At 46.2% G+C, this 23,615-nt stretch overlaps 2 protein-coding genes across 9 annotated transcripts in view; both read left to right on the top strand.

The window, feature by feature from the left end:
- The window catches only part of PAQR8 (progestin and adipoQ receptor family member 8), a 40,375-nt gene extending 26,011 nt beyond the window's left edge, over positions 1 to 14,364 (top strand). For 3 of the 7 annotated variants that reach the window (XM_060110357.1, XM_060110355.1, XM_060110354.1), the window contains 2 exons: positions 4,407 to 4,500; positions 7,848 to 14,364. In XM_060110357.1, coding sequence (XP_059966340.1) covers positions 7,867 to 8,931 — 1,065 coding nt within the window. In that variant the 5' untranslated portion in view covers positions 4,407 to 4,500; positions 7,848 to 7,866 and the 3' untranslated portion in view covers positions 8,932 to 14,364. Of the gene's footprint in view, positions 1 to 3,562; positions 3,668 to 4,406; positions 4,501 to 7,847 lie in introns of those variants that run through there. The other 4 variants (XM_060110358.1, XM_060110353.1, XM_060110356.1 and 1 more) reach the window with 3 other exon arrangements.
- A 7,775-nt stretch (positions 14,365 to 22,139) lies between these two features.
- Positions 22,140 to 23,615, top strand: part of EFHC1 (EF-hand domain containing 1) — a 67,785-nt gene continuing 66,309 nt past the window's right edge. For both annotated transcript variants that reach the window (XM_060110895.1, XM_060110894.1), the window contains exon 1: positions 22,140 to 22,356. In XM_060110895.1, the coding sequence (XP_059966878.1) occupies positions 22,297 to 22,356 (60 nt within the window). In that variant the 5' untranslated portion in view covers positions 22,140 to 22,296. The remainder of the gene's footprint in view (positions 22,357 to 23,615) is intronic.

The following is a 23,615-nucleotide window of genomic DNA, read 5'->3' as shown; positions in this document are numbered from 1 at the left end:
CAACCACTGCGCCACCAGGGAAGCCCCAACTCCCTTCTTAACTCTGTTTGGGTTTGTGCGCTGCGGGAAAAGTCTTGCGACAATATCGCATATACTGGTTTTCCCAAGCTAAGAGAACATGATTGCTGCCTTACCAGCAGATGTTACCCATTTTTTTCCCCTTTAACCCCGCGCCCCCAGCCCCATGACCATTAGCTTACATCCGTGGTGGCAAGTATAGCTAGGTTACTCCTGCGGACAAAAGTGTTGCCTGCCATTCCAGTAAACGGTGGATGTTGTCCACCATCAAGCCCTCATCCACTGCAGCTGCCCCTGCGGTGAGCCCTGAGGGGAATTCAGGGTGGAGAAAAACTGGATACTGGCCCTACATAGTTAAGATGCAAATCAGAGGAATAATTTCAATGAGCCCAGACTCTTGCATCTGCCCATACATAGAAAAGCACTAAAATCATTAACTTGAGATGTCTGTTTTTCGAGATTAGCAGTGATCTTGCGATGTTCTGCTACATGTTGTTTTTCCAACAACATATATCCAGCCTATATATCCAGGCTCCTCCCTCACCTCTTTGGAGCAGATCCTCAGAGTATCTGAGAGGCTGACTCCTGGCCTATAGTCCTCAGTAAGGTCCCCGAATAAAACATAATTCTCAACTTTTAGGTTGTGTGTTTTTTCTCTAGTCGACACTCCTGACAATAACTTTATTACATGATCTGCTAACTAGTTGAGCTCAAAATCCACAGAATAATACAAATAAGTATGTATTCCTTTACAATGCTGGGTGTTTTGGCAGGTGGGGGGAGGATGTACTAATTAACTGTACTAATTAATTTTTTTACCAGTTTTTACAGATTTCTGTCAAATATTCCTACTTGTTGAATAGCAGTAACTTCATTTACAAAAGGAGTAAATATTCATCGTCAAAAGTACTATAACAATAGTATCGACTCCAGATGAAAAGTAAAATTCCCCTGTCATCCCACCACTTAGCAATATCCGTATTGATGTTTTGATTATTTGCAATTCCATACTTTTTCTGTGCCATAGGTATATCTTTACAAAAATGGGATGCATACTTTTAATTTGCTTCTTACTTGTACTAATGTCTTTCATTCATGTATTTACTCAGAAAATCTTTGTTGAGCATCTACTTTGTGCTGGTCAGTCACTGTTCTAAGTGTCAGGGAGACTGCAGTGAGAAACAAATGGAGCACACATTTATGTCCTGCGTATCTCTCTATAACAATAAGTGTAATATATCTACATAATTATTTTAATGGGTGTGTAGTATTCTATTGTATAGATTTATCATCATTAAATCAGATCTCCCATTTTTGGATGTTGAAATGCTATTTGTGTTTTAGGTTTTCTTAAATATGGAGTGGATATGCATTAATGGTTGGTGAATCTGAATCCATGTTAAAATTGTATCTGCTCATAATAGGATTCTGCTGGTACTGCCGCTGTTTAAAATATGACTTTATAAACAGTGGTGTGATACTTGGCAGATGTGGCTGCAAAGATTGGTGTGGGCCCAGCAGCCTCTCACTTGATGGATGACTGAAGAGGTCCTGGGGTTGTCTGAGGCCACTGCAAGTGCACCTCTGTCTCTGGTCAGACCAAAGGCTGCTCACAGCAGGGTTCCAGGCCTTATAAATGGGTATCAAGCTGGCATTTTGGCTGCTGTTCCTTCTCAGCCATTTATGGTTTTGCAGCATTGTGGGAGGCTGGGCTTCTGTGGATTCTGGAAGCATTTCTTCTGCCCTCTTTGATGGAAATTGCTGCTCTTTTGTTCTCTGTCCAACAACCAGCAGGCCACCTTCCTGACATCTTCATGAGGCCATGACATGAGGTGATGTCACAGGATCTGTTTGTTGGTGACTTCAGCACACTGCTGGATCTTCAGCACGAAGCAAAACATAGTCCAGATGAATTATAGAATTTCTTAGCATTAGAACTTATAGAGATTATACCCTCAGTTTTATGGGCAAAGACACAAGTGTAGAGAAGTTGAGTGATTTGCCTAAAATCCCATAGTCATTGGTAGAGCTGGAACTGTTAATTCCTCATACAGAGCTTCTCCAGGGAAACAGCTATTCCGAGTTTGTGGTCAGTTCCCATAGGGCCCTTGTAATAGATCAGGGAACACCATTGCTTTAGAGTCCTCTCTTTGGCCTCCAGATAAAATGTAATCAGTACCAAACTATGTCCGTTTCGCAAACACAGAGCTTTTAGATGGCATACTCTAGGTGTAAAACTATTAGCATTATTAATAGTTTTAAAGGAGGACCTGAGATAAAACTTTAAGATTGGACCCCTAAATAGTCCAAGGCATGATGTAACATTTTATAACACTTTCTTGTGAATGTTTACTGAATTCATGGTGCAGATGTTGTACTCAAGAAATAGAACTTTTAATTCCAATCCCATTATAATCTAAATCTAATTAAAGCTTTAATAAAGCAGTTGGAAGAATCCCAGAAATGTAACCAAAAATATTAAATTCCTTTTCAATTTTCAAAGATTGCATTAAAATCAATTATAAGGTAGAAAATATATATATATATATATTACTAAATTATAACCCTTCTGTGTGTTCTTTAGTTCAAATATTGCTGGTACTTTAATGTGCATGGTTTGCCTTTTCAAAGCATCACTCAGCTACTGCCCATTTTATCATTATTGACTCTCTTTTTTTCCTGAGAGGTAGAGAGACAGGAAGTCGTCTCCCACCCACCCTTATTTATGAGGAAAATGACGCTGAGTAGCTGAATGTCTTGGGCATGGCCACATAGCTCATTGTATAGAGCAAATATTAACATCCAGACTTCCCGACTTGCAAACCATTATTTCTTTTTTTCCCTTAACCTGGCAGAACAGAAGGAAATTGGTGCCATACATCTGGGCCTAAAGAACTATTTGTTCAGTAAATCATGATTAGGTGTATGATTATTTTATATGCCACATATCATCTTAGACATAGGAACTTGCATGCCAGACAGCCCCTGCCCTTAAAGCAGCCGGGTGTGGTGGGAAGTGAGCTCATTACCAAGGGTCAGGGCCCCAGGAGAGAAGTGTGATGGGGAGGCAAGGCCAGGGTAGGTGGGAGCTGGGGCACCCTCATCCAGCCTGGGGTTAGGAAAGCCCACAGGCAGAGCTGGCGCCTGAGCAGAGTGTTGATGAGCTGGGGTTGCTGGAGCCGCCCTTGTGTGCAGAAGCATGCAGGGGAGATAGAGAGTGTTGCACCTTTGAAAAACTCCCAGTGTTATGATCCAGGCCATCCAAGTGGCCTGGCTGTGGGCTCTGGGAAAGGAGGCTGGAATAGGACCGGGGAAGGAGGTCTACAGAAGGGCCTGTTTGCACGGGCTGAGAGTGTGTGTGGTAAACAATGGTGCGCTCTTGAGGGACTTTGGGGAGGGGAGTGGTGATCAGTCTCCGCTTTTAAACTATCACCGTGAAGTGGTTTGGAGACTAGAGGGCGGGTTTGGGGATGTGAGGTGGGGGAGCCATCTCTTGAAGAAGAAAGGTCAGTTATGAGACCGCTGTTTTCCTCATCAACACAAGTTCATCTTGAAGGCCCAAATCAAGGGGGAGCAGTAAAAATGGAAAGGACAAGTGGATTCCAGAAACGTTGAGATAAAATCAACAGGCCTCCATGACTGATCAGAGGTAGGGATGGGTCAAGTCTGGGCTGAAGGAGGAGGCTGAAGAGGTTGAATTTGAAATGCCCGTGGGATATTCAGTTGGACAAAACCAGAGCTGCTGGATATTTGAATCCAAACTCAGGAAAGATGTGGCTGGAGGCATGTATTTGGGGATGCTATGATAACAGGGCCTGGCTGAAGCCAAGGACATGGCAGAAGTGTCTGTGTGAGAGATACCAGAGGCAGAAAAGGGGGCTGATGGTGGAACCCTGGGGACAGACGCCACAGTTGACAGGGTGATGGGAGAAGAAAGCAGAGGCGGGACCACAGAGGGCAGTGTCACTTAAGCCAGGAGAGGAGGTACCGGTCTATAGCAAGAGTCCCCCGAGCTCAGGTGACATAGGGATTGAACAAGCAAAAACTCCAGGGATGGGCTTCCCTGGTGGCGCAGTGGTTGAGAGTCCGCCTGCCGATGCAGGGGACATGGGTTCGTGCCCTGGTCCGGGAAGATCCCACGTGCTGCGGAGCAGCTAGGCCCGTGAGCCATGGCCACTGAGCCTGCGTGTCCAGAGCCTGTGCTCTGCAATGGGAGAGGCCACAATAGTGAGAGGCCCGCATACCGCCAAAAAAAAAAAAAAAAAAACCAAAACCAAAAAAAACTCCAGGGATGAGAAACCTCTCCTCCTCCTTCTGCAACATCAAACCTAAGCTCACTTCGCTAATGCCATGCCACCCGCCGCACTCACTTCCTCCTTCTTCCGCAGCGGTCCCTCTGCTCGTGGGCCCACAGAGGCCGTAGCATCCTGGGTCGTGTTCTGCCCCTTTCCTGGAAGGCCCGCCCCTCACCCCTTCACATGTGTAAGTCCTATCCTCCCAGGAGCAGCTCTGCTCCGTAGAGGCCTGTTTGTATTTCTCTCCACTTAACACTCTGGTACGTGCGGTCTGGTGGTGGCTGTTGATTCGTGAAGTTTGACTCTTCTTGTAAGTGGCTTGAGGTAGGTGGTCTTATTTTATTCTTCCTCTGTGGCCTTGGTAGACTGGAGTATTGTTGAGCAGACAGTCCTTGCTCTGAAAAAGCTCTATGGTTGATCCACATTCTTTTTTTTCTTTTTCTTTTTTAAATTAATTTATTGATTTTTGGCTGCGTTGGGTCTTCGTTGCTGCACGCAGGCTTTCTCTAGTTGCGGCGAGCGGGGGCTACTGTTCATTGCAGTGCACGGGCTTCTCATTGCGGTGGCTTCTCTTGTTGCAGAGCACGGGCTCTAGGCGTGCGGGCTTCAGTAGTTGTGGCACGCGGGCTCAGTAGTTGTGGCTCGCGGGCTGTAGAGCGCAGGCTCAGTAGTTGTGGTGCGCGGGCTTAGTTGCTCCATGGCATGTGGGATCTTCCCGGACCAGGGCTCGAACCTGTGTCCCCTGCATTGGCAGGCGGATTCTCAACCACTGCGCCACCAGGGAAGCCCAAGTTAAATATTTGTGAGGGCTGAAATTTATTGCATACAGATTTGGGTTCTCAGGAGAAGCAAGTTCAAAACCACTTGCTTTCCAGAGCATAGTTAAAAAAAAAAAATACACACACAATCTTTGCAATTAGATTTCATTAAATTTAGGCTACATGTTAATTTTGTTCAGCTCTTAAGATTTCTCAGGATAGGGCTTCCCTGGGGGCACAGTGGTTAGAAATCCGCCTGCCAATGCAGGGGACACAGGTTTAAGCCCTGGTCCGGGAAGATCCCACATGCCGTGGAGCAACTAAGCCCGTGCACCACAAATACTGAGCCCATGTGCCACAACTACTGAAGCCTGCACACCTAGAGCCTGTGCTCCGCAACAAGAGCAGCCACTGCAATGAGAAGCCCGTGCACCGCAATGAAGAGTAGCCCCCGCTCGCTGCAACTAAAGAAAGCCCGTGTACAGCAACACAGACACAATGCAGCCAAAAATTAATTAATTAATTAATTGATTATTAAAAAAAAGATTTCTCAGAATATGCCTTGGTTTTTACCAACCTGATTGATGACTCATTTGACCTTGAGGTTCCAGTAACTATTGCTTATCTCAGATTTTCAAGTTCCCAGTGAAATTAGTGGGTAATTTAAGATTAGGTGCTCAAGAAATGTAGGCTTGGGAGGGTGGGAGGGAGGGAGACGCAAGAGGGAAGGCATATGGGAACAGATGTATATGTATAACTGATTCACTTTGTTATAAAGCAAAAACTAATAATAAATAAATAAATAAAATAAAATAAATTTTAAAAAGAAATGTAGGCTCTTATTAGTAATATAAACATTGATAATTTTTGTAGTTCGATATAATACTTCATACTAAATAAAATACATAAAAAAGCTTTGTATGGATGAAGAGTGCTTTTATCTATGCCAGTTCAAGACTATTCGAGACTTGATTTGGAGTGGTTTACAAGATCCCTCATTTAAAGCGCCCCCTTGTGTCATTACAATGATGTGCAACTCTTCAATGGATGGCGCTAAGGGACAGAATATAATGTCTGAGTGAAGGATTGGTCTTCACCAAGATGGTTCCAGCCATTGAAACGGGGGAGGAGCATATGTGACAGAAATGCTGGCCGGTGGGTAAACGTTGTGGTAGTAGATTGCAGAAGTCTCTTCTGATTGATTGCGTTTTCTCAATAAATAGGAAAAAGGTTAGGCTGAGTGAGGATGGATGAAGAAGTATAGGAGATTTGAAGAGAGAAAACTACTAGGTTCCACTAGGAAGACATTGGGATAATAGACAATGAATATACAGCTAGATCTTTTCATGTCATTAAATACATTCACAACATATTTCTATGGTTTGCTCACAATTCTGTTTTACGGCTTAAATTATGGTTCTATGATTTTTTCAAACCAAATTCCTATTGTTGAACAAGAAAGTTCTTTCCAATTTCTTACTGTTATAAATAAAATGGAACAGTGTCTCTTGCTATACCATTCCTTAAAAAAAAAAAAAACAACTTCGTACTGATAGAGCCTGTCTGATGATTACATTTTTTTTTAATTTTAGCGATTTTTAGTGAGTTTGTAGCTCACTGTGATATTTTAAATTAATTAATTAATTTATTTATTTTTGGCCATGTTGGGTCTTCATTGCTGCGTACGGGCTTTCTCTAGTTGTGGCGAGCAGGGGCTACTCTTTCATTGTGGCGTGCAGGCTTCTTATTGCGGTGGCTTCTCTTGTTGCAGAGCATGGGCTCTAGGCACGTGGGTTTCAGTAGTTGTGGCACGTGGGCTCAGTAGTTGTGGCTCATGTGCCCTGGAGCGTAGGCTCAGTAGTTGTGGCACATGGGCTTAGTTGCTCCACAGCATGTGGGATCTTCCTGGACCAGGGCTTGAACCCGTGTCCCCTGCATTGGCAGGTGGATTCTTTTTTTTTTTTGCGGTACACAGGCCTCTCAGTGTTGTGGCCTCTCCCGTTGCGGAGCACAGGCTCCAGATGCGCAGGCTCAGCAGCCATGGCTCACGGGCCCAGCTGCTCCGCAGCATGTGGGATCTTCCCGGATCGGGGCATGAACCCGTGGCCCCTGCATCGGCAGGCGAACTCTGAACCACTGCGCCACCAGGGAAGCCTGGCAGGCGGATTCTTAATCACTGCGCCACCAGGGAAGCCCTGAGGGTTACATTTTAATATTATCTAGCAAACTCGAAAGCTTTAAAGGTACCCTCACTTACCTTCTAGATGCCATTAAAATGGGGTGGCTGGGCCTCCCTGGTGGCGCAGTGGTTGAGAGTCCACCTGCCGATGCAGGGGATACGGGTTCGTGCCCCGGTCTGGGAGGATCCCATATGCCGCGGAGCGGCTGGGCCCGTGAGCCATGGCCGCTGGGCCTGCGCATCCGGAGCCTGTGCTCCGCAACGGGAGAGGCCACAGCAGTGAGAGGCCCGCACACCACAAAAAAATAAAAATAAAAAAATAAAAATAAAATGGGGTGGCTGACATTCCCGTTTTACAAGATGTGACTTTGCCTCACTCTGTAGTGAGCAGTAGAGACAAAGTCAGAATGTCAGAGCAGTAAGCGATCTTGGTCCAACTCTATATAATTATCTACATACGAAAAAAAAAAAGGAGGCTCAAAGAAGTTGTCTGCAGTCCCGCCTCCCCAGCTGCACTAGCAAACCCATAGTTCCCTCGCTGTCTTTGCTCAGCACCCCCTCACCGCATCTTTGCCCATTTTACTCTGTTTCCTGTAGGTTGCATCCCCGTGTAGCCATGACGACTGCCATCCTGGAGCGTCTGAGCACCCTGTCCGTGAGTGGACAGCATCTGCGCCGCCTGCCCAAGATTTTGGAGGATGGGCTGCCCAAGATGCCCGGCACCGTCCCGGAGACCGACGTGCCCCAGCTCTTCCGGGAGCCCTACATCCATGCTGGGTACCGCCCCACCGGCCATGAGTGGCGTTACTACTTCTTCAGCCTCTTTCAGAAACACAACGAGGTGGTCAACGTCTGGACCCACTTGCTGGCGGCTCTGGCCGTCCTCTTGCGGTTCTGGGCCTTTGTGGAGGCCGAGGGCCTGCCGTGGACCTCTGCCCATGCCCTGCCCCTGCTCCTCTACGTCCTGTCCTCCATCACTTACCTCACCTTCAGCCTCCTGGCCCACCTGCTGCAGTCCAAGTCCGAGCTCTCCCACTACACCTTCTACTTTGTGGACTACGTGGGCGTGAGCGTTTACCAGTACGGCAGTGCCTTGGTCCACTTCTTCTACACCTCCGACCAGGCCTGGTACGAGCACTTCTGGCTTTTCTTCCTGCCCGCAGCCGCCTTCTGTGGCTGGTTATCTTGCGCCGGCTGCTGCTACGCTAAGTACCGTTACTGCAGGCCTTACCCAGTCATGAGGAAGATCTGTCAGGTGGTGCCGGCGGGGCTGGCCTTCATCCTGGACATCAGCCCTGTGGCACATCGCGTGGTTCTGTGCCACCTGTCTGGCTGCCAGGAGCAGGCGGTCTGGTACCACTCCCTTCAGATTGTCTTCTTCCTGGTCAGTGCCTACTTCTTCTCCTGCCCGGTTCCGGAGAAGTACTTCCCGGGTTCCTGTGACATCGTGGGCCACGGGCATCAGATCTTCCACGCCTTTCTGTCTGTCTGCACACTGTCCCAGCTCGAGGCCATCCTTCTAGACTACAAGGGGCGACAGGAGATCTTCCTGCAGCGCCACAGCCCCCTGACCATCTACATGGCCTGCCTGTCCTTCTTCTTTTTGGTCACCTGCAGTGCAGCTACTGCAGCCTTCTTGAGGCAAAAAATCAAGGCCAGACTGACCAAGAAAGATTCTTGAGGCCGGCAGGTGGGGCGTGGTGTGGAGTTGGCCTGATACGATTTGGGGAAAACTTGAATCAACAGTAGGAGCTGACTTTTTGTTTTTTAGAGCAGGCTTTTAAATGAGTACATATTTCCAAGGGTGGCTATGACTGTGGCATTAGGAAGCCAAAGGGTCCAAGAGTTTTGCTGTTATTGTTGTGAATGAAAGTATTCCTTTATCCTCTGGGCTGTAGCCTTACGAGACACAGGAAGGGAAGGGACCTTGGCTAAGATTCACTGGACACTGAATTAAGAACCATCTTCATGCCTGAAAATTTAGTAGAATTCCGACTGTGGCCTCCAGGGGCAAGGCCTGGTCTAAAGGGATAATCCAACTGGACTGGAAAAGTTAGGAGGTGGCTGGACCACACTGTATTGAAATGAGCATTCTTCTATGATACTGGTCTTTGGTAATTGGGTACATTGACCCAAGGACCCGATTTCATTTGGATTTCAGATTGTCCGGGGTGGAGAAGTCAGAATCTTCAAGAAGATTCCGTAAAACCCTCAGACATGGTGAATTACTCAGTTCATCTGACTTCTGGTCCCTTCTCTGGCCCACTCTAGCACTGACCCTTTTCTCAGGATGATGTCTGACTGGCTGTTTTCTCCCAAGTGCTGTTCACTCCCATCTGTACCTTGCATGATGGTAGAGAGGACGATGAAGCAGTCATACTTCCCGGAAATGCTTGGATCCATGTGGACATTCAGGAAACTTACTCTCATATAATACTAATGGAAACGGTAGTAGAAAGTACAGTGCCAAGAGCCATCAGGAGGTCCAGCCAGCAAGCATGGATACCGTTTGGTGTCATGGGACCCTTCTGTTTTATACCTGTGCATTGCAGGATTACTTGAGATCTATTAGGGCTGCCTTACATGCCAGAAGATCTGGAGCTTTTTCCAGAGCATCTTCTCCAGATTTTGACCAGCATGTTCAAAAAGCCCCTGGTAGAGTGAATTGGTTCTAAGAGTCCCACTAGGGATCTGATTATTTCAAGAGGAACTCAAGGTCCAGCCTCTTAAATAGATGCTGCCCCATGAAGGACCCGCATAACTACCCTAGTTCAGGGTCCTCGGGGAGGCAGTTGTACCTCAGCTTAGAGCAGCTTAAATTAATCCAGCCCCAGGACAGGCACATGTGTGCATTCATGGTGGATTGGTCCCCGAAGGCTCCTTTGGGTGAGGATGGTGAACTGGGCACCCTGTAGGCAGAATGTTCTGTTTAGGACATAGCTGCCCAGCGGCTTCTATGGGATGGGGCGGGGCTTGCAGTTGATGTGTTCTGGCCACGCAGCCCCCCTGAGGACTGCCTTCTGCACTGATCCAGTGAAGGGGGCTGCATTGGAACCCTCCCCAGAGGCTGTATTTCCTATCAGTGTAAGGTCTCTGTTTACTAAAAAGGGAGGTGGGTTTTCATTCCAGTTTGATGAACCTCCTCTCTTCCTAATTACTTGTTGTCTTCATATCTTTGTTTTCTTCCTTTCTCTTGAGAGATGTGTAGGGTTTGTGCCTTATAAATGGAAATGTATGAACTTAATACACTTAATACATGGCCATGTGGAATTTTCAGTTTGGGGTTGTAGGGATAAGAGAAAAAGAATTAATTGCCTTCCAACCCATGGATGAAAAAACTTCTGAATATCAGAATTGCTTATCCATCAGAAGACTCTTTCAACCTGTATTTTGTAGGGAAAAATTCAACTGAGGCTTTCCTGTAATCTTTATATCAAGAAAGCGAATGTCGGGACTTCCCTGGCAGTCCAGTGGTTAAGACTCCCTGCTTCCACTGCAGGGGGTGTGGGTTCAATCCCTGGCCAGGGAACTGAGATGCTGCATGCCATGGGGTGGCCAAAAAAAAAAAAAGCCAAGCATATGTCTTGTCAGTTATGTTGTTTTCCTAGATGGATTTCTCCTGGGAATCCTCAAATACCTGAACTTCTGTGCTACCCAAGTGTCCTACACGAGCTTCTGGCATCCAGGCCAAATTCACCGCCAATAAAGTGAGCAACACCAAACCGGTTGAACTGATGAACAAGGGAATGGAAAGTTGTGTCAACACAGTGCAAGTAGAGGGTCAGTTTAAATGGAGATGAGAAAGTGTCTGTAATTATGGATTCAGAGGCTATCTTCTTTTAAAAATTGGAAGGAAGGGGCTTCCCTGGTGGCGCAGTGGTTGAGAGTCCTCCTGCCGATGCAGGGGACATGGGTTCGTGCCCCGGTCCAGGAAGATCCCACATGCCGTGGAGCGGCTGGGCCCATGAGCCATGGCCACTGAGCCTGCGCGTCCGGAGCCTGTGCTCTGCAACGGGAGAGGCCACAACAGTGAGAGGCCCGCGTACCACAAAAAAAAAAAAAAAAAAAAAATTGGAAGGAAGATGTAAGGCAAGCTCTTGCATGTAACTGTGGTGGCCATGGAGGGCAGAGATCTTTAGGCCAAATGCAGGTATTTTTTAAGGGAGAAAACACAAGGTATAGCAGTGATCTTCCAACGCCATCTGCAGACCAGTGCCAGTCTGCACACTTACTGGTCTGTGACAAGATAAGTACAGAGAGACACTAACTCTTAGATATGAACGTAAAATTCATAACATTTTGATTTTAATTTATCCAAGTATTGGTTGGTCCCTCAAGTACCGGAAATTAAAAAAAATTTTTTTCACCAGAGATATTTGAGAAGTGTTGAGTTGAGGGACTACTATCTGGTTAGAAATTCCAGTATCTCATGAGACATAGAGACACAGGAGATGCAGGCGTTTTTAAATACTCAGACTCTTGAGGGGTTAAATACTCCTTTTAAAACATTTTCATTCAAACGATTGAATCAGTAAGGAAGAAACCTAGTTTGTTGAAAAGGAATAATAAGTATTTGATAAAGGGGATGGTTCTTCTTATTCCACCAAAGCCAAAAGTTGACATCTATTGGAAATTCTGCTGTTATTGCTCTCTTTTTTACGAAGGCTTTCAACCTATTAAAATGTAAATGCCTCTGGGGAAAAAAAAAAAAAAACTAAACTGAACTATTAGTCATTTATGTCTTGGGAATAAAATGGGTATTGTATGTGGCCCCCTACTCAGGGTAGAGAGAGGGAATAACCGGATGCAGCGAATTGGGGACCTATTTGCCTGTTTGTTTCCCTCTTGCAAGCACTTCCTGACCTTTATTTACTAGGGAGCTAATGTTAATACTCTTCAGATGTTAGGGTTTCATCTCCCACCTTGGCTGAAAGTACCTCACTCAGTAACACTATTCTCAGTCCTCTACCGGAAGCTTGAAATTGTAGGCACTCAAGCCATGGAATGGAGGTAGTTCTTTCCTGCCTCTGTTTGCCCACCTGTTCACCAGTTGTACCCTGATGCTTGAAAACATTAGGTTCTTCAGTTGCCACGCTGTAGTTTCAAATGGGTCCTCCAGATGGTGCTCATGTCTTACTCAGAGAAGGCATGGCCATTGTCCCCAAGGCCTCCGCCTAATTTTGTTGTTCCTAGGGTTTTGCTTGATTGCTTGGCAAAGAAAAAATAGAACTATTTTCTGTTTATATAAATCTACTTACACAAATGACCATGTAACAGATTTTGTAAATGCATTATTATACTCTCAACAGCTACCTTGTGTCTTTGACAAGGCCTATCTTAAAGAAAGGTTTTATCTAGACAAACGTTGCCAGAAGGAGATCAGGACACTTCATAGCCACCTAGAAGTAGGAAAGCATAAAAGCTTTGAAAAAAATCTCCATACCCAAAATCCCAAAATATTCTCCCCCTCCCCCAAATCCCCACTTGTGAGTAGATCAAAGTGGGCCCCCTCCCCAAAAGCTATGGAGTTGATTTCTCTAAGGATTTTCAGTCTAATTGAATAAATATTTTAATCTCATGGACAATAGAGTTAAATATTCCAAACTTTTGAATTCATAGACTGTATTTTTTGAAACCTAAAAATTATGAACTGTACTATTGTTATACCATAACAGGTACTATGGTTATGAAATGTGGCACCTGTCAACCAAAGGATTTTGTGGCCTTAACTATTAGATTTAAATAGCTGTGGAGAAGGTGATTCTACTATCACCATAACAGGAAGAAAACAGCATTCTCTGGCTAGAGGCTCCACTGATAGAATTATGGATACCCCTCTTGCCCAAACCCTTTTTATCACCAGTAGGGACCCTGGGCAGTTTGCAAATACTTCTGTTGTCACTGCTAATAGTTTAACCACTTTTCAGTTACTGATTTAGCAAGTATTTATGAGCATCTCTTGGCGGCAGACTCCATGTTGGCTCTGGAGATACCACAGTGAGGGTAAAAAACCGGGACCCTCCATGCTAACGGAGGACCAGTGTCTTCCCACCTTGGGCCATGATAGGGGCCCCTCTCCAGGACTTGGTTCCAGTCACAGCCTGAGGGCCAGATGGCCTGCCAGACCCACGGGAGGCTGGGACCTGCTTTGGGCAGCCCCTTTTCAAAAGGATTGAGCTCTCTCCTTTCCCCTCCAGGCTGGAAACACTTCCCACTCCAGCAAGGCTGTCACCTTAGAGTCACCTCAACCCTTCTTGACACCCCTGCTGCCTCCCCAGCCCATCTTCCTGCCCTCTAGTTGATTTAATCCAGTCCTGGGGAATCCTTGACACAGCCAGACACAGAGAGAAGCCCTATATTTCCACAGGTTGTATAGACTTCCCATAAAGCCCATCCTTTAGGGAAAGGGATGTAGGGTTCCAACCTGAGTGCAAGCTCCTGATTTGGTAAGTTGGAAACAGCATGCTACAACCTTGGCTGCTTTCTTTGGGGGAAAAAAAATCCACCTTATCCCTTATGGAATTTTTTTAGAAATATTTAATATAGAAGGAAAATCATTGCATTAAAGAGAAAAATCATTTAGATATTAACTTTGGGAGCATATCTATCTAAGGTAAGGGCACTTCTTACCAACATGATTCTCATAGGAAATTATGCACTGTACTTTATTTTATTTTATTTTATTGTATGCACTGTATTTTAGACTCTAGGAGGCCTTGGCCAATTCAAAGGCTCCAGGATAACAGCTCAGGTTATATAGAGCACTGTGCTTCCCCAAACATTTCCACAACCATTTGCTTTCCTAACTAGTCACGTGAGGTAAAACCAGAAAGAGCTCCATGAAACCAGAAAACACACTAAGAAAGTAGAATGATTGCTTCAAAGTCACACAACTAGGAATGTTTAAACTCAAAGTCCTTTTTCCTTCAGATAAATTCAGGGCCCAGCTAATTGGAAACAGCAACACCAAATATTTGCAGAGTGCTTTGCAGTGTGTAAAGCACTTTTTAACGTATTGTGTATACTTTACCCAATCTCATTTTAATTTTTGTTCCTAAATACCTCATGAATAGCCAGGGTTGTATCACTTCTTTGGGGGTGAAGAAGTACATCGTGGATGTCCTTGGATATCAAATAAAGCATTCTCTGCATCTCATGGTCTCCTCAGAAGCCAGAAAGTGACCTTCTTTGGAAATGGCAGCTGCAGATGTAAGGAGGTGATACTGGAGTAGGGTGGCCCCTTAGTCCAAGGTGACCGATGTCCTTATAGGAAGAGAGAGACACGGAGAAAAGGTGAGGACGCCCAGCCCCGTGACAGCACAGAGACACACGTGGGGGAGAACAGTGGTGACAACAGAGGCCGAGGCTGGAGTTATGCAGGCAGGGAGGGTCAAGGGTGGACGGGAACAACCAGAGGCCAGGAGGGAGAGTGTGGCCCTGCTGGGACCATGATGTCCAACTTCTGGCCTCCAGAATTGTTAGAGCAGAACTTTCTGCTGTTTAAGCCCCTCCATCGTGCTGTGTGATGTTTGCCCTAGGAAATTAACACCTGGTTCAAGGCCGTTCTCAGTTTTTACTTCTATCAGCTGATACAATCTGGCTGCCCAGTGGCCCTGGGCTCAGCGGCCTCAGGGGGAGAAGAGAACAGAGAACGTGGAGACCCCATTGTCCCCACCCACCCTCCATTAAAGGGAGAAATGGGATTGGGGGTCTCATGGGTGAACTCCGTGGAAATACTCCTGGGAAGCTTATCACTCATGTGATGCAGTAGCACCTCTGTGGTAGGAGGTTAAACACAGAGAAGAAATTCCAAAAGGCCACTTTCAGGGCTCCACCCAGTGAAGCAGGGGCTCCTGGGCCCCTTGGCAACTCCCCTCCCAGGTCTTTGCCTCTTCTCAGCTCCCACAGCGACCTGTCCACCTGCGTGCCTTCACCTTCAGCTGCAGAGGCTGCAAAGCCACAGTCTGCTCTCCATCCCAGTGGGGACAGAAGGGAGGTGGTGACCACAGGAACACGGCAAAGGTCAGGGCGCTGTGGGAAGCTCCGGTCCCCAGCCTCCTCCACAGCGCACGGGAGGAGGCTGGTGCTTTTCTGTAACCCAAACCGCAAAGAGAGTTTGGAGTCCCACCCCCTAAAGGGATCTAGGGTGCGTGTGTGTGTGTGTGTCTGTGTACCTGTGTGTGTCTGTGTTTCTGTGTCTGTGTGTATCTGTGTCTGTTTCTGTGTCTCTGTGTGTGTGTGTGTGTGTGTTCATGTCTGTGTGTATCCGTGTGTTTCTCTGTCTGTGTATCTGTGTATGTCTGTGTGTTTGTCTCCATGTATCTGTGTGTGTCTGTGTGTGTGTGTGTCTGCATATCTGTGTGTATCTGTGTGTGTGTGTATCTGTGTTTCTGTGTCTGTGTGTATCTGTGTGTCTGCGTGTCTGTATCTGTGTGTGTCTGTGGCTGGGTCTGCGTGTCTGTGTTTGTGTGTGTATGTCTGTGTGTGTCTCTGTGTGTGTGTCTGCGTGTCTGTGTATCTGTGTGTTTCTGTGTCTGTGTGTGCGTATCTGTGTTTATCTGTGTGTATGTTTCTGTGTGTGTGTGTGTGTCTGTCTGTCTCTGTGAGATGTTTGGAGGGTACAAGAGGAAAGAGGAAAGACATAAGTCACATGTGCCAAACCTAAATGTTACACAGGCTTTAAAAGGCCTAACACACTTGCCCCCTTCCCTGTCTTCCTTTTACCTTCCTGTCTTTAGTTGATCATCCACAATTTTTCCAAGTCCCCAGTCACTCTCCAAACAGTCCATTCAGAAGAGTCCCCTAGACCACACTAATGGCAAACAGTCCCTGGGTACTTCCTATGTGCCAGGCACCATGCTTCATACTTACATATACTAACTCATTTAATGCTCACAACAACCTTATGAGTTGCAAATAATTATTATTATATGTTTATAGTAAGGAAAGTTTAAGACATTCCCACAGTTCACAGATCTGGTAAGTGATAGAATCAGGGCCCGCACCTAGGCCATCTGGCTCCAGAGTCCATACTTTTTTTTTTAACTTCTTCATTATAGAAAATTTCAGTATATACAAAAGTAGACAGAAATGTTTAATGAAGTGTTTAGTCATGTCAACAAGGGTCAACTCACAGGCAATCTGGTGTCATCTACCCTCACTTGCTCCTTCTCATATTATTCTGAAACAAATTCCAGACATCTTATCATTTTCTCCATGATACACACTTGGGTATGTATCTCTAAAAGTTTTTAGAGAAATAAAAGTTTTTAGAGAAGATGAAGACATTCTTGCAAAACCATCATACCGATCATGCCTAAAAAATTGAAGAACAATTTCTTAACATTCTCACATTCGAATTCCCAGCAGTCTCATAAATGGCATTGTTATTTTTAAAGTGTATTTGTTTGAATCAGGATCTCAACAGGGCCCACCAGTTGCAGTCGGTCGACTTGTTATTTGTCTCTTTTAAACTATGGGTTTCCCTTCCACTTCACTCTTAGTCCCCCTCCCTGCAATTCATTTGTTGGCAAAAAAGGGTCATCTGTCCTGAAGAGCTTCCTACAGTCAGTACTCTCTACCTACACGTCGTTCCGCCTCTGGGGAGCTATGATACGGACTCCTTCTGTATCGTATTTCAGAGAGGGAACAGTTCTAGACCCTAGACCCACTGGGGCTCCATAAAATCATAACTAACATTTATACCTGTGAGTATGCACATTTGGGGAAGACAGGACCCATAGCTTTCACTAGGTTTTCAAAACCATTAATGATCATTAATTCTGGTCCAGGCTTTTCATTTTAGAGATGAAGAAACCAGAAACACAGGTAGGTAAGTTGTCCAAGCTCACACAAATATTCAAGACACAGTGAGGACATGAATATAGCCCTCAGGACTCCCAAACGGGCATTTCACTTTCTGTTCCATGCTGCATACATTCTGCTCCGTGCTGCATGCATTCTGTTCCATGCCGCATATGTGAGAAGAGAGAAGGATGAGTGGATTGAGATATTCAGTGGGAGAGGAGGAATCAGAGGCATTTCCCCGTGTTCAAGGTTGCCATTTACCTGGATCAATGGATTCATGCCCTGTCCACATTTGGAATCTAAACCTATAATCAATATTACTGCCATATCACTCTAACACTTCTATTTCTCCATCCTGTGAAGAACCTGATTAAGGCACAGATGTCTTACAAGCTGGATGCTAAGATCAATGATCCCTCATGTGCTGAAGGAAGAATATCCTTCCCAGCTGTGTGAGGATTGAGGTTGAGTGTAAGAAATACCCAATTAGTAACCAGTCATTAACCCATGGTTTCTTAATCTCTTTTGATCTGGAGATTTCTCATCAGTAAAATGAGGGGCTGGGTTGTGTTAATCACTTTCCAAGTTTTTTGACTCTGACCGCACTAATACCCACGATGCCAATGCGTATGTTTTTATACATCTAAAAATACTTTTTCACTGAATTATTCTTACCCATTCAACATGGGATGCATCCTGATCATTTATAGTCTATTTCATTTTTTAAAAAATTCTAGTTGTTTTCACAATCATTAAGATGTTTTTAAGACCTAGTAATGGGGATCCACTGGCTATTTGAAAAATACTTTACTGGGTGATTTTCAAGTCATCATTTATTCATTTACTTGGTCAGTTATTTTACAACTGTTTATTGAGTATTTAAGAGGTGTTAGACACTGTGGTGGAAGCTGAGAAAATGGCACTGAACAAAAACAAAGCACTTATCCTGTGCTTACATCTTATGTAATCTCTAATTCTGTGAAGTCATGTTTGATACGATTTTTCAGAGGGAAGGGAATTCTGAGTAAATCAGCTAAAGTCATAGAATGGGTTTGACTTAGAGGAAAAAGCATCAGAAACACGAGTTTTTTCAACCCCTTGGCAGGAGCCCACTGCAAAACTAAAATAATCTAAACCCAAACTGTGTGATTTTTGTGTCAAATGAAGATTTCCTGTGGGTCCTAAATCTGTTCCAGAATTTGCTTGGAAATCAGGGTTTCTCTCACCTTTCTCCATACCTTGCAAAGATCAAAGTGGTTGACCGGCACGCTTTTCAGATAATTGATTCCAGAGACCACGGAGTGATAGAAATGAAGGGTAGAGAGCATCTGACTGAGGGACACGCCCTTGCAAGGTGTCATCTCCATAGTCACTCACTAGCCACACTCCCAGTACTTCCAAACGTGCAGGTGGGTCATTGAGTTTGCTTTCCAGAAACCTTGCTGTACCGTTTTTGTCCAGCAGAGGGCAGTAACGCACCACAATCACGCGCGCGCCTGCAACCTGCTTGATATCTGTCCTGTGATGTTAGGTACTGAAGAATAAGGATGTCCTAGGATTTTAAACAAATTCTAGGCAAAGCCAGCTCCGGGCAAAATGCTGAAAAAGGAGACTTTTATTTTAGGTGGCTGCTTGCAGCCTCTGCATTCCGACTCCTCCCATCAGGTGTCTCTGGGAGATGTCATCCAGCCCCAGAGAGGCCCTCTTTCAGGTTTGGCCTCCTGGCAGTCTGATCTTCCCATTTTTTCCATTCCCCAAGCTTTGTAGCACACTCTAAGGTCATGCAACGTCCCTGTGGCCTTCTGAGTCCAGGCTTTATGTACAGCCTTCCAAACATCACACTTTCTACTATAGCTGCTGGGGATGGTCAGGCTCCCGCCCTCTCCTATATATTCCACAGGTGATTAGTGGTGAGTGCAGGTTGATGGTGAGTGCAATCCATGCTGAGTCATCCTGACTGGGAGAAATAGGCTGTAAACTCTTAATCACACCCACCCTTCTCAGGGTTCAAGCGGTTTTCTGAGGCCCTTTCTTCCCTCTTCACAGACCTGTACCTGTGCTTTTTAGCACTGATCCAGTATGGCCTGGCTTCCCCTCCTCACAGGTGATGGCATTTTTACAAGGCCACAGGCCAAGAGAATTTTACTTCACCTTACATTTCTAGGTCCGAAAGTAGTTAAAACACCTGTTAACCATTTAACTAGTGTGCTCTTCTGGGAAAGAAAGACATTTGAGCAGAAGGCACTCCTCCAATAGAAACAGATGCCACAAAGAACAGTAGATTTAGGCACGATTCACCTTTTCCAAGCCCCACTGGCTCCCCTATCCAGCCCAGGGAATACAGACCCAAGTGCCACCCTGCAGTTAGTCCAGGAGGGCTCTTCTGAGTGTATCCTAATGCCATGGATTTACTTTTATTAAGAGAAAGGGCAGGAAGGGATCGTGGAACTGGGAAGAGTAAGGTTACCATGAAGGGTCAGCAAGGATTACAGCTCCCAGTGATTCTGAGGTTGAACTTGCCATTTTGAAATATTCGCCCAGTGGCTGGCTTCTGTTGAATGGAAAAAAAAAAAAAAGCACAACCTAAAAGTTGAGAGTTATGTTTTATTCGGTGGACTTTCCAAGGACTCCAGCCAGGAAGACAGCCTCTCAGATAGCTCCGAGGGACTGCTCCAAAGAGGTAAGGGAGGAGCCCGAATACATAGTTTTTGCAACAAATCCAGGTAGTTGGAACATCAAAAGATTACTGCTAGGGCTTCCCTGGTGGCGCAGTGGTTGAGAGTCCGCCTGCCGATGCAGGGTACATAGGTTCGTGCCCCGGTCCAGGAAGATCCCACGTGCCGCGGAGGGGCTGGGCCCGTGAGCCATGGCCACTGAGCCTGCGCGTCTGGAGCCTGTGCTCCACAACGGGAGAGCCCACAAGAGTGAGAGGCCTGCGTACTGCAAAAAATAAAAAAATTAAAGATTACTGCTAGTCACAAAATGCAGACATCTCAAGTTAATGAGTTTAGTGCTTTTCTTTGTATCGGAAGGTGCCAGAGTCTGGGCTCATTGAACTTATTCCTTTTATATGCATCTTAGCCATTTGGGCCAGTAGCCTGCTTTTCTCCATCCTGAATTCCCACAGGGTGCACAGTTGTGGGGAAATGCAGTGGCTGCTGACTCGATGGGTTGGCGACATCTGTTATTTACTGATATGGCAGGTGACATGCTTTGTCCACACTTCCCTTCTAGGTCAGTGGCTAAGATATAATGCAATGGACAGATACTTTTAAAGGTCTTCAGTATCTTCAACAATGCATTGATTTTTTTTAAAAAAATGTATTAAACACCTACATTAAGGTACTACACCAGTAGAAATTTAAAAAAAAATTGTAAAGGTGAAAAAAAGAGAGGGGACAAAAATGGGAACTAGAAGTAGTTGGGGAGAGGAAGTATTATTAGAAAAGAAACTCGGGGCTTCCCCAGTGGTGTGGTGGTTAAGAATCCGCCTGTCAATGCAGGGGACACGGGTTCGAGCCCTGGTCTGGGAAGATTCCCACATGCCGTGGAGCAGCTAAGCCCGTGAGCCACAACTGATGAGCCTGTGCTCTAGAGCCCGTGGGCCACAACTACTGAGCCCATGTGCCACAACTACTGAAGCCTGTGTGCCTAGAGCCCCACAACTACTGAGCCCACGTGCCACAACTACTGAAGCCTGCATGCCTAGAGCCCCGTGCTCCGCAGCAAGAGAAACCACCACAATAAGCCCACGTACCACAATGAAGAGTAGCCCCTGCTCGCCGCAGCTAGAGAAAGCCCGCACGCAGCAACGAAGCCCCAATGCAGCCAAAAATAAAATAATTTTTTTTAAAAAAAGGAAAGAAACTCTTTGGGCAGGGTGTGGAGACAGCCACCAATAACTGCTTCAGGTACCACTAGTGGATTGATGTCCTGGGCCCCATGAGGTTTACAACTATTAGTGAAACCCAACAAGGGGATTTGCTTGGACAAGCAGCAGTAAAACTAAAGCTGCTGTCTGTATTGGCAGTAAACTGCCCCATGACGTGGAAGCCTTCTGATTGAGGTCTGTTACTCTATCATGTTCCTAAACTGGCTCATTATCAGAAACAGCTGTTATAAAAATCAGATGCCTGAGACCCATTTCAGACCCGATGAATCCAATGTCTGGGCAGCTGGGTTTTGTTTGCTTTTCTTCTTTTTAAGCTCCTCAGTGCTGCTGGATAGCTTGTTTTTTCTTTCCTGAAAATGTTTCAGGAATAGGATTACATTTCTTTTAAGGGATAGTAATTTAAACAAGTTTTGTAAAAAGAGTACCTATGAGTTTGATAATATGTCACCACACTTATTTGCTTTTTTCTTATGACTTAGTTTCCTCTTTGAAGGAGATGCGTTTCCTCTCTTGGTTCTGATCTTTTCATTGCAGCTGCAAGTAGGTAGATACTAGAGACATGGAGAATTGACACGAGAGACCTGTAGCTGTTCAGTCAACAAATATTGAGTGTCCTGCGGTGAATGTGTAAGACCCAAAGGCCCGGCCAACAACTGGGAGGGTGCAGAACTGCAGGGATTGACAGTAGAATAAAGAAAGGTAAAGTGGAAAAAAACAGAATGCTGTAGTGGGAGGATTAGGGACCAGACGGTTGCATTTGTTCATTGAACATCCTTGAGCAACAGAGTTATAACCACGAATAATCCGCAACCCCTGGCCTCAGGGAAGCACGGGTCCGAGAGAGGTAACACTTTCAACCGGAACCAACCACTGGCACTTCAGTGTGAACTGGGACAAGAGCCCTTTTCCCACAGGTGGGAGAAGAGAGATCGGGCGGAGCGCGGTGAGGACTGCGGTGGAACGAAGGAAGCTTCCCCTCTAACTGACCTCAGGGCCCGCCCCGAACCTGGACCTCATGGCGAGAACCATCGCGTCATCGCAACAGCCTCCTCCCGCAACAGCCTCCTCCCGCCCCCCCCACCCGCCCTCACGTCGCCGCGTCCCGAGAGGGGAGGGGCGGGGCCAGCTCGCCGAGGCCACACTCCCGCGAGAGCTCCCAGTCCCGCGGACGGCGCACGCGCAGACCCAGCACGCCTGCGCCTCAGGCCCGGCCCCTCTTCCGCGAGCGCTCGGGATGTTTGGCGTTACCAGGGAGCTGCTGGGGCCCTTGAGGACGCCGCTGGTCCCCCCGGCAACGCGGGAGGACCAAATCCGACCGAGGTGGCCGCGGCGAGAGCGGCTGCGATAATGTTCAACCCAGTGCATGGCCTGCCCTTTCTCCCGGGCACGTCCTTTAAGGATTCCACGGTGAGGACTTCTCTGCCCAACCCCCTATCCCCACCCCCGGGCGGCCTCGGAGGGCTCGCAGCTGCTCGAAAGATTGCGTCTCCTTTCTCGTCCGCGCGAGTTTGTCCTCTTTCCCTTCAAACCCGTCCCTCTGCCCCAACCCTGTTCTCTTTTCTCCCTCACCCAGCCTCACCCTCCCTCCCCCATTTTGCCCTCCGCCCATCCCTCTCTAGTTTTTCCACTCCACCCTGGCAGTGTGTTGGCCTCCCAGCGTTCTTACTTGCTGCTCTCCTCAAGCCTCTGCCTCCTCTAGATCGCTGATTTCCCCACCTTGCTCCCGAGCGCTCCCTCGGTCCTCTCCCTAGCTCATTCTCCCACCCCATACCCTTCTCTGATAAGCTCCACCCTTAAACCCTCCCCCCTAGTCTGGGCCCTTTCCCCGACTCTGCCTCTCTACACATTCATCCTTATTTCCACAGCCCCATCCCACCCACTCTCCCCAGGCCTATCTTTCCCGCCCGCGTTCTCCCTCTTCTGAATCCTAGACCCAGTAATCGCTCCCACTCCCAGCTCCATTTCCTGTCTTATTTACCACTTCCACCCATTGGCTGCTTTCTGCCAGGTCCTTTATTGCAGTCTCCTCCCTTCTCATTTATGCGTCTACCACACCTCATCCCTTTTCTACAGTCTAGTCCCACCTTCACCCTGTTCTTGTTTAACCTTCTTTCCCAGTTGTTCTTTCTCCAAAAGTTAGACTTTCAACACTTGGCCGTCTTCCTCCCAAACCATCCTCAGGTGCTTTGTAGGAGATACTTCCACATAAATTCCCTCCACTACAGTTGATTCGTTGCTGTTTTTTCTTGTCCTAGCCCTTTTCTTTTCGCTTTAACATTTTTATAAAAGATTCCTGTTTAGATTTTGTTTCACTCTGCCCCTACTTTGTGTTTTTAGTTGCATCCTGTAGACAAAATTGAAGAGAAAAAATATAGGCTTGTGCTTTTTTTTCTCTGACATAGTTTAGCCCTTGACAAAATTATTATTTAACTCTGAAATTTCAGGGTTACTGAAATATATGTTGGAATATCAACATTAAGATTCAGTAGGCTGATAGGCTGATTATCAGAGATGAAACAATAATACTTTATATTTACATAGTTTAATAATCTAAACTATAAGTTCCTCTCCCTGATCATGAAGGTCAGATAAAACACATAGTCAATTTATTTTCTTTGGGAGAATGAATTGAAATTGAATGTTTGGTGAGGGAATTTGGATTCTGA

Source organism: Mesoplodon densirostris, chromosome 10, assembly GCF_025265405.1.
Source record: "Mesoplodon densirostris isolate mMesDen1 chromosome 10, mMesDen1 primary haplotype, whole genome shotgun sequence".
Classification (NCBI taxonomy): Eukaryota; Metazoa; Chordata; class Mammalia; order Artiodactyla; family Ziphiidae; genus Mesoplodon; species Mesoplodon densirostris.
This window is presented reverse-complemented; position numbering and strand designations above follow the sequence as displayed.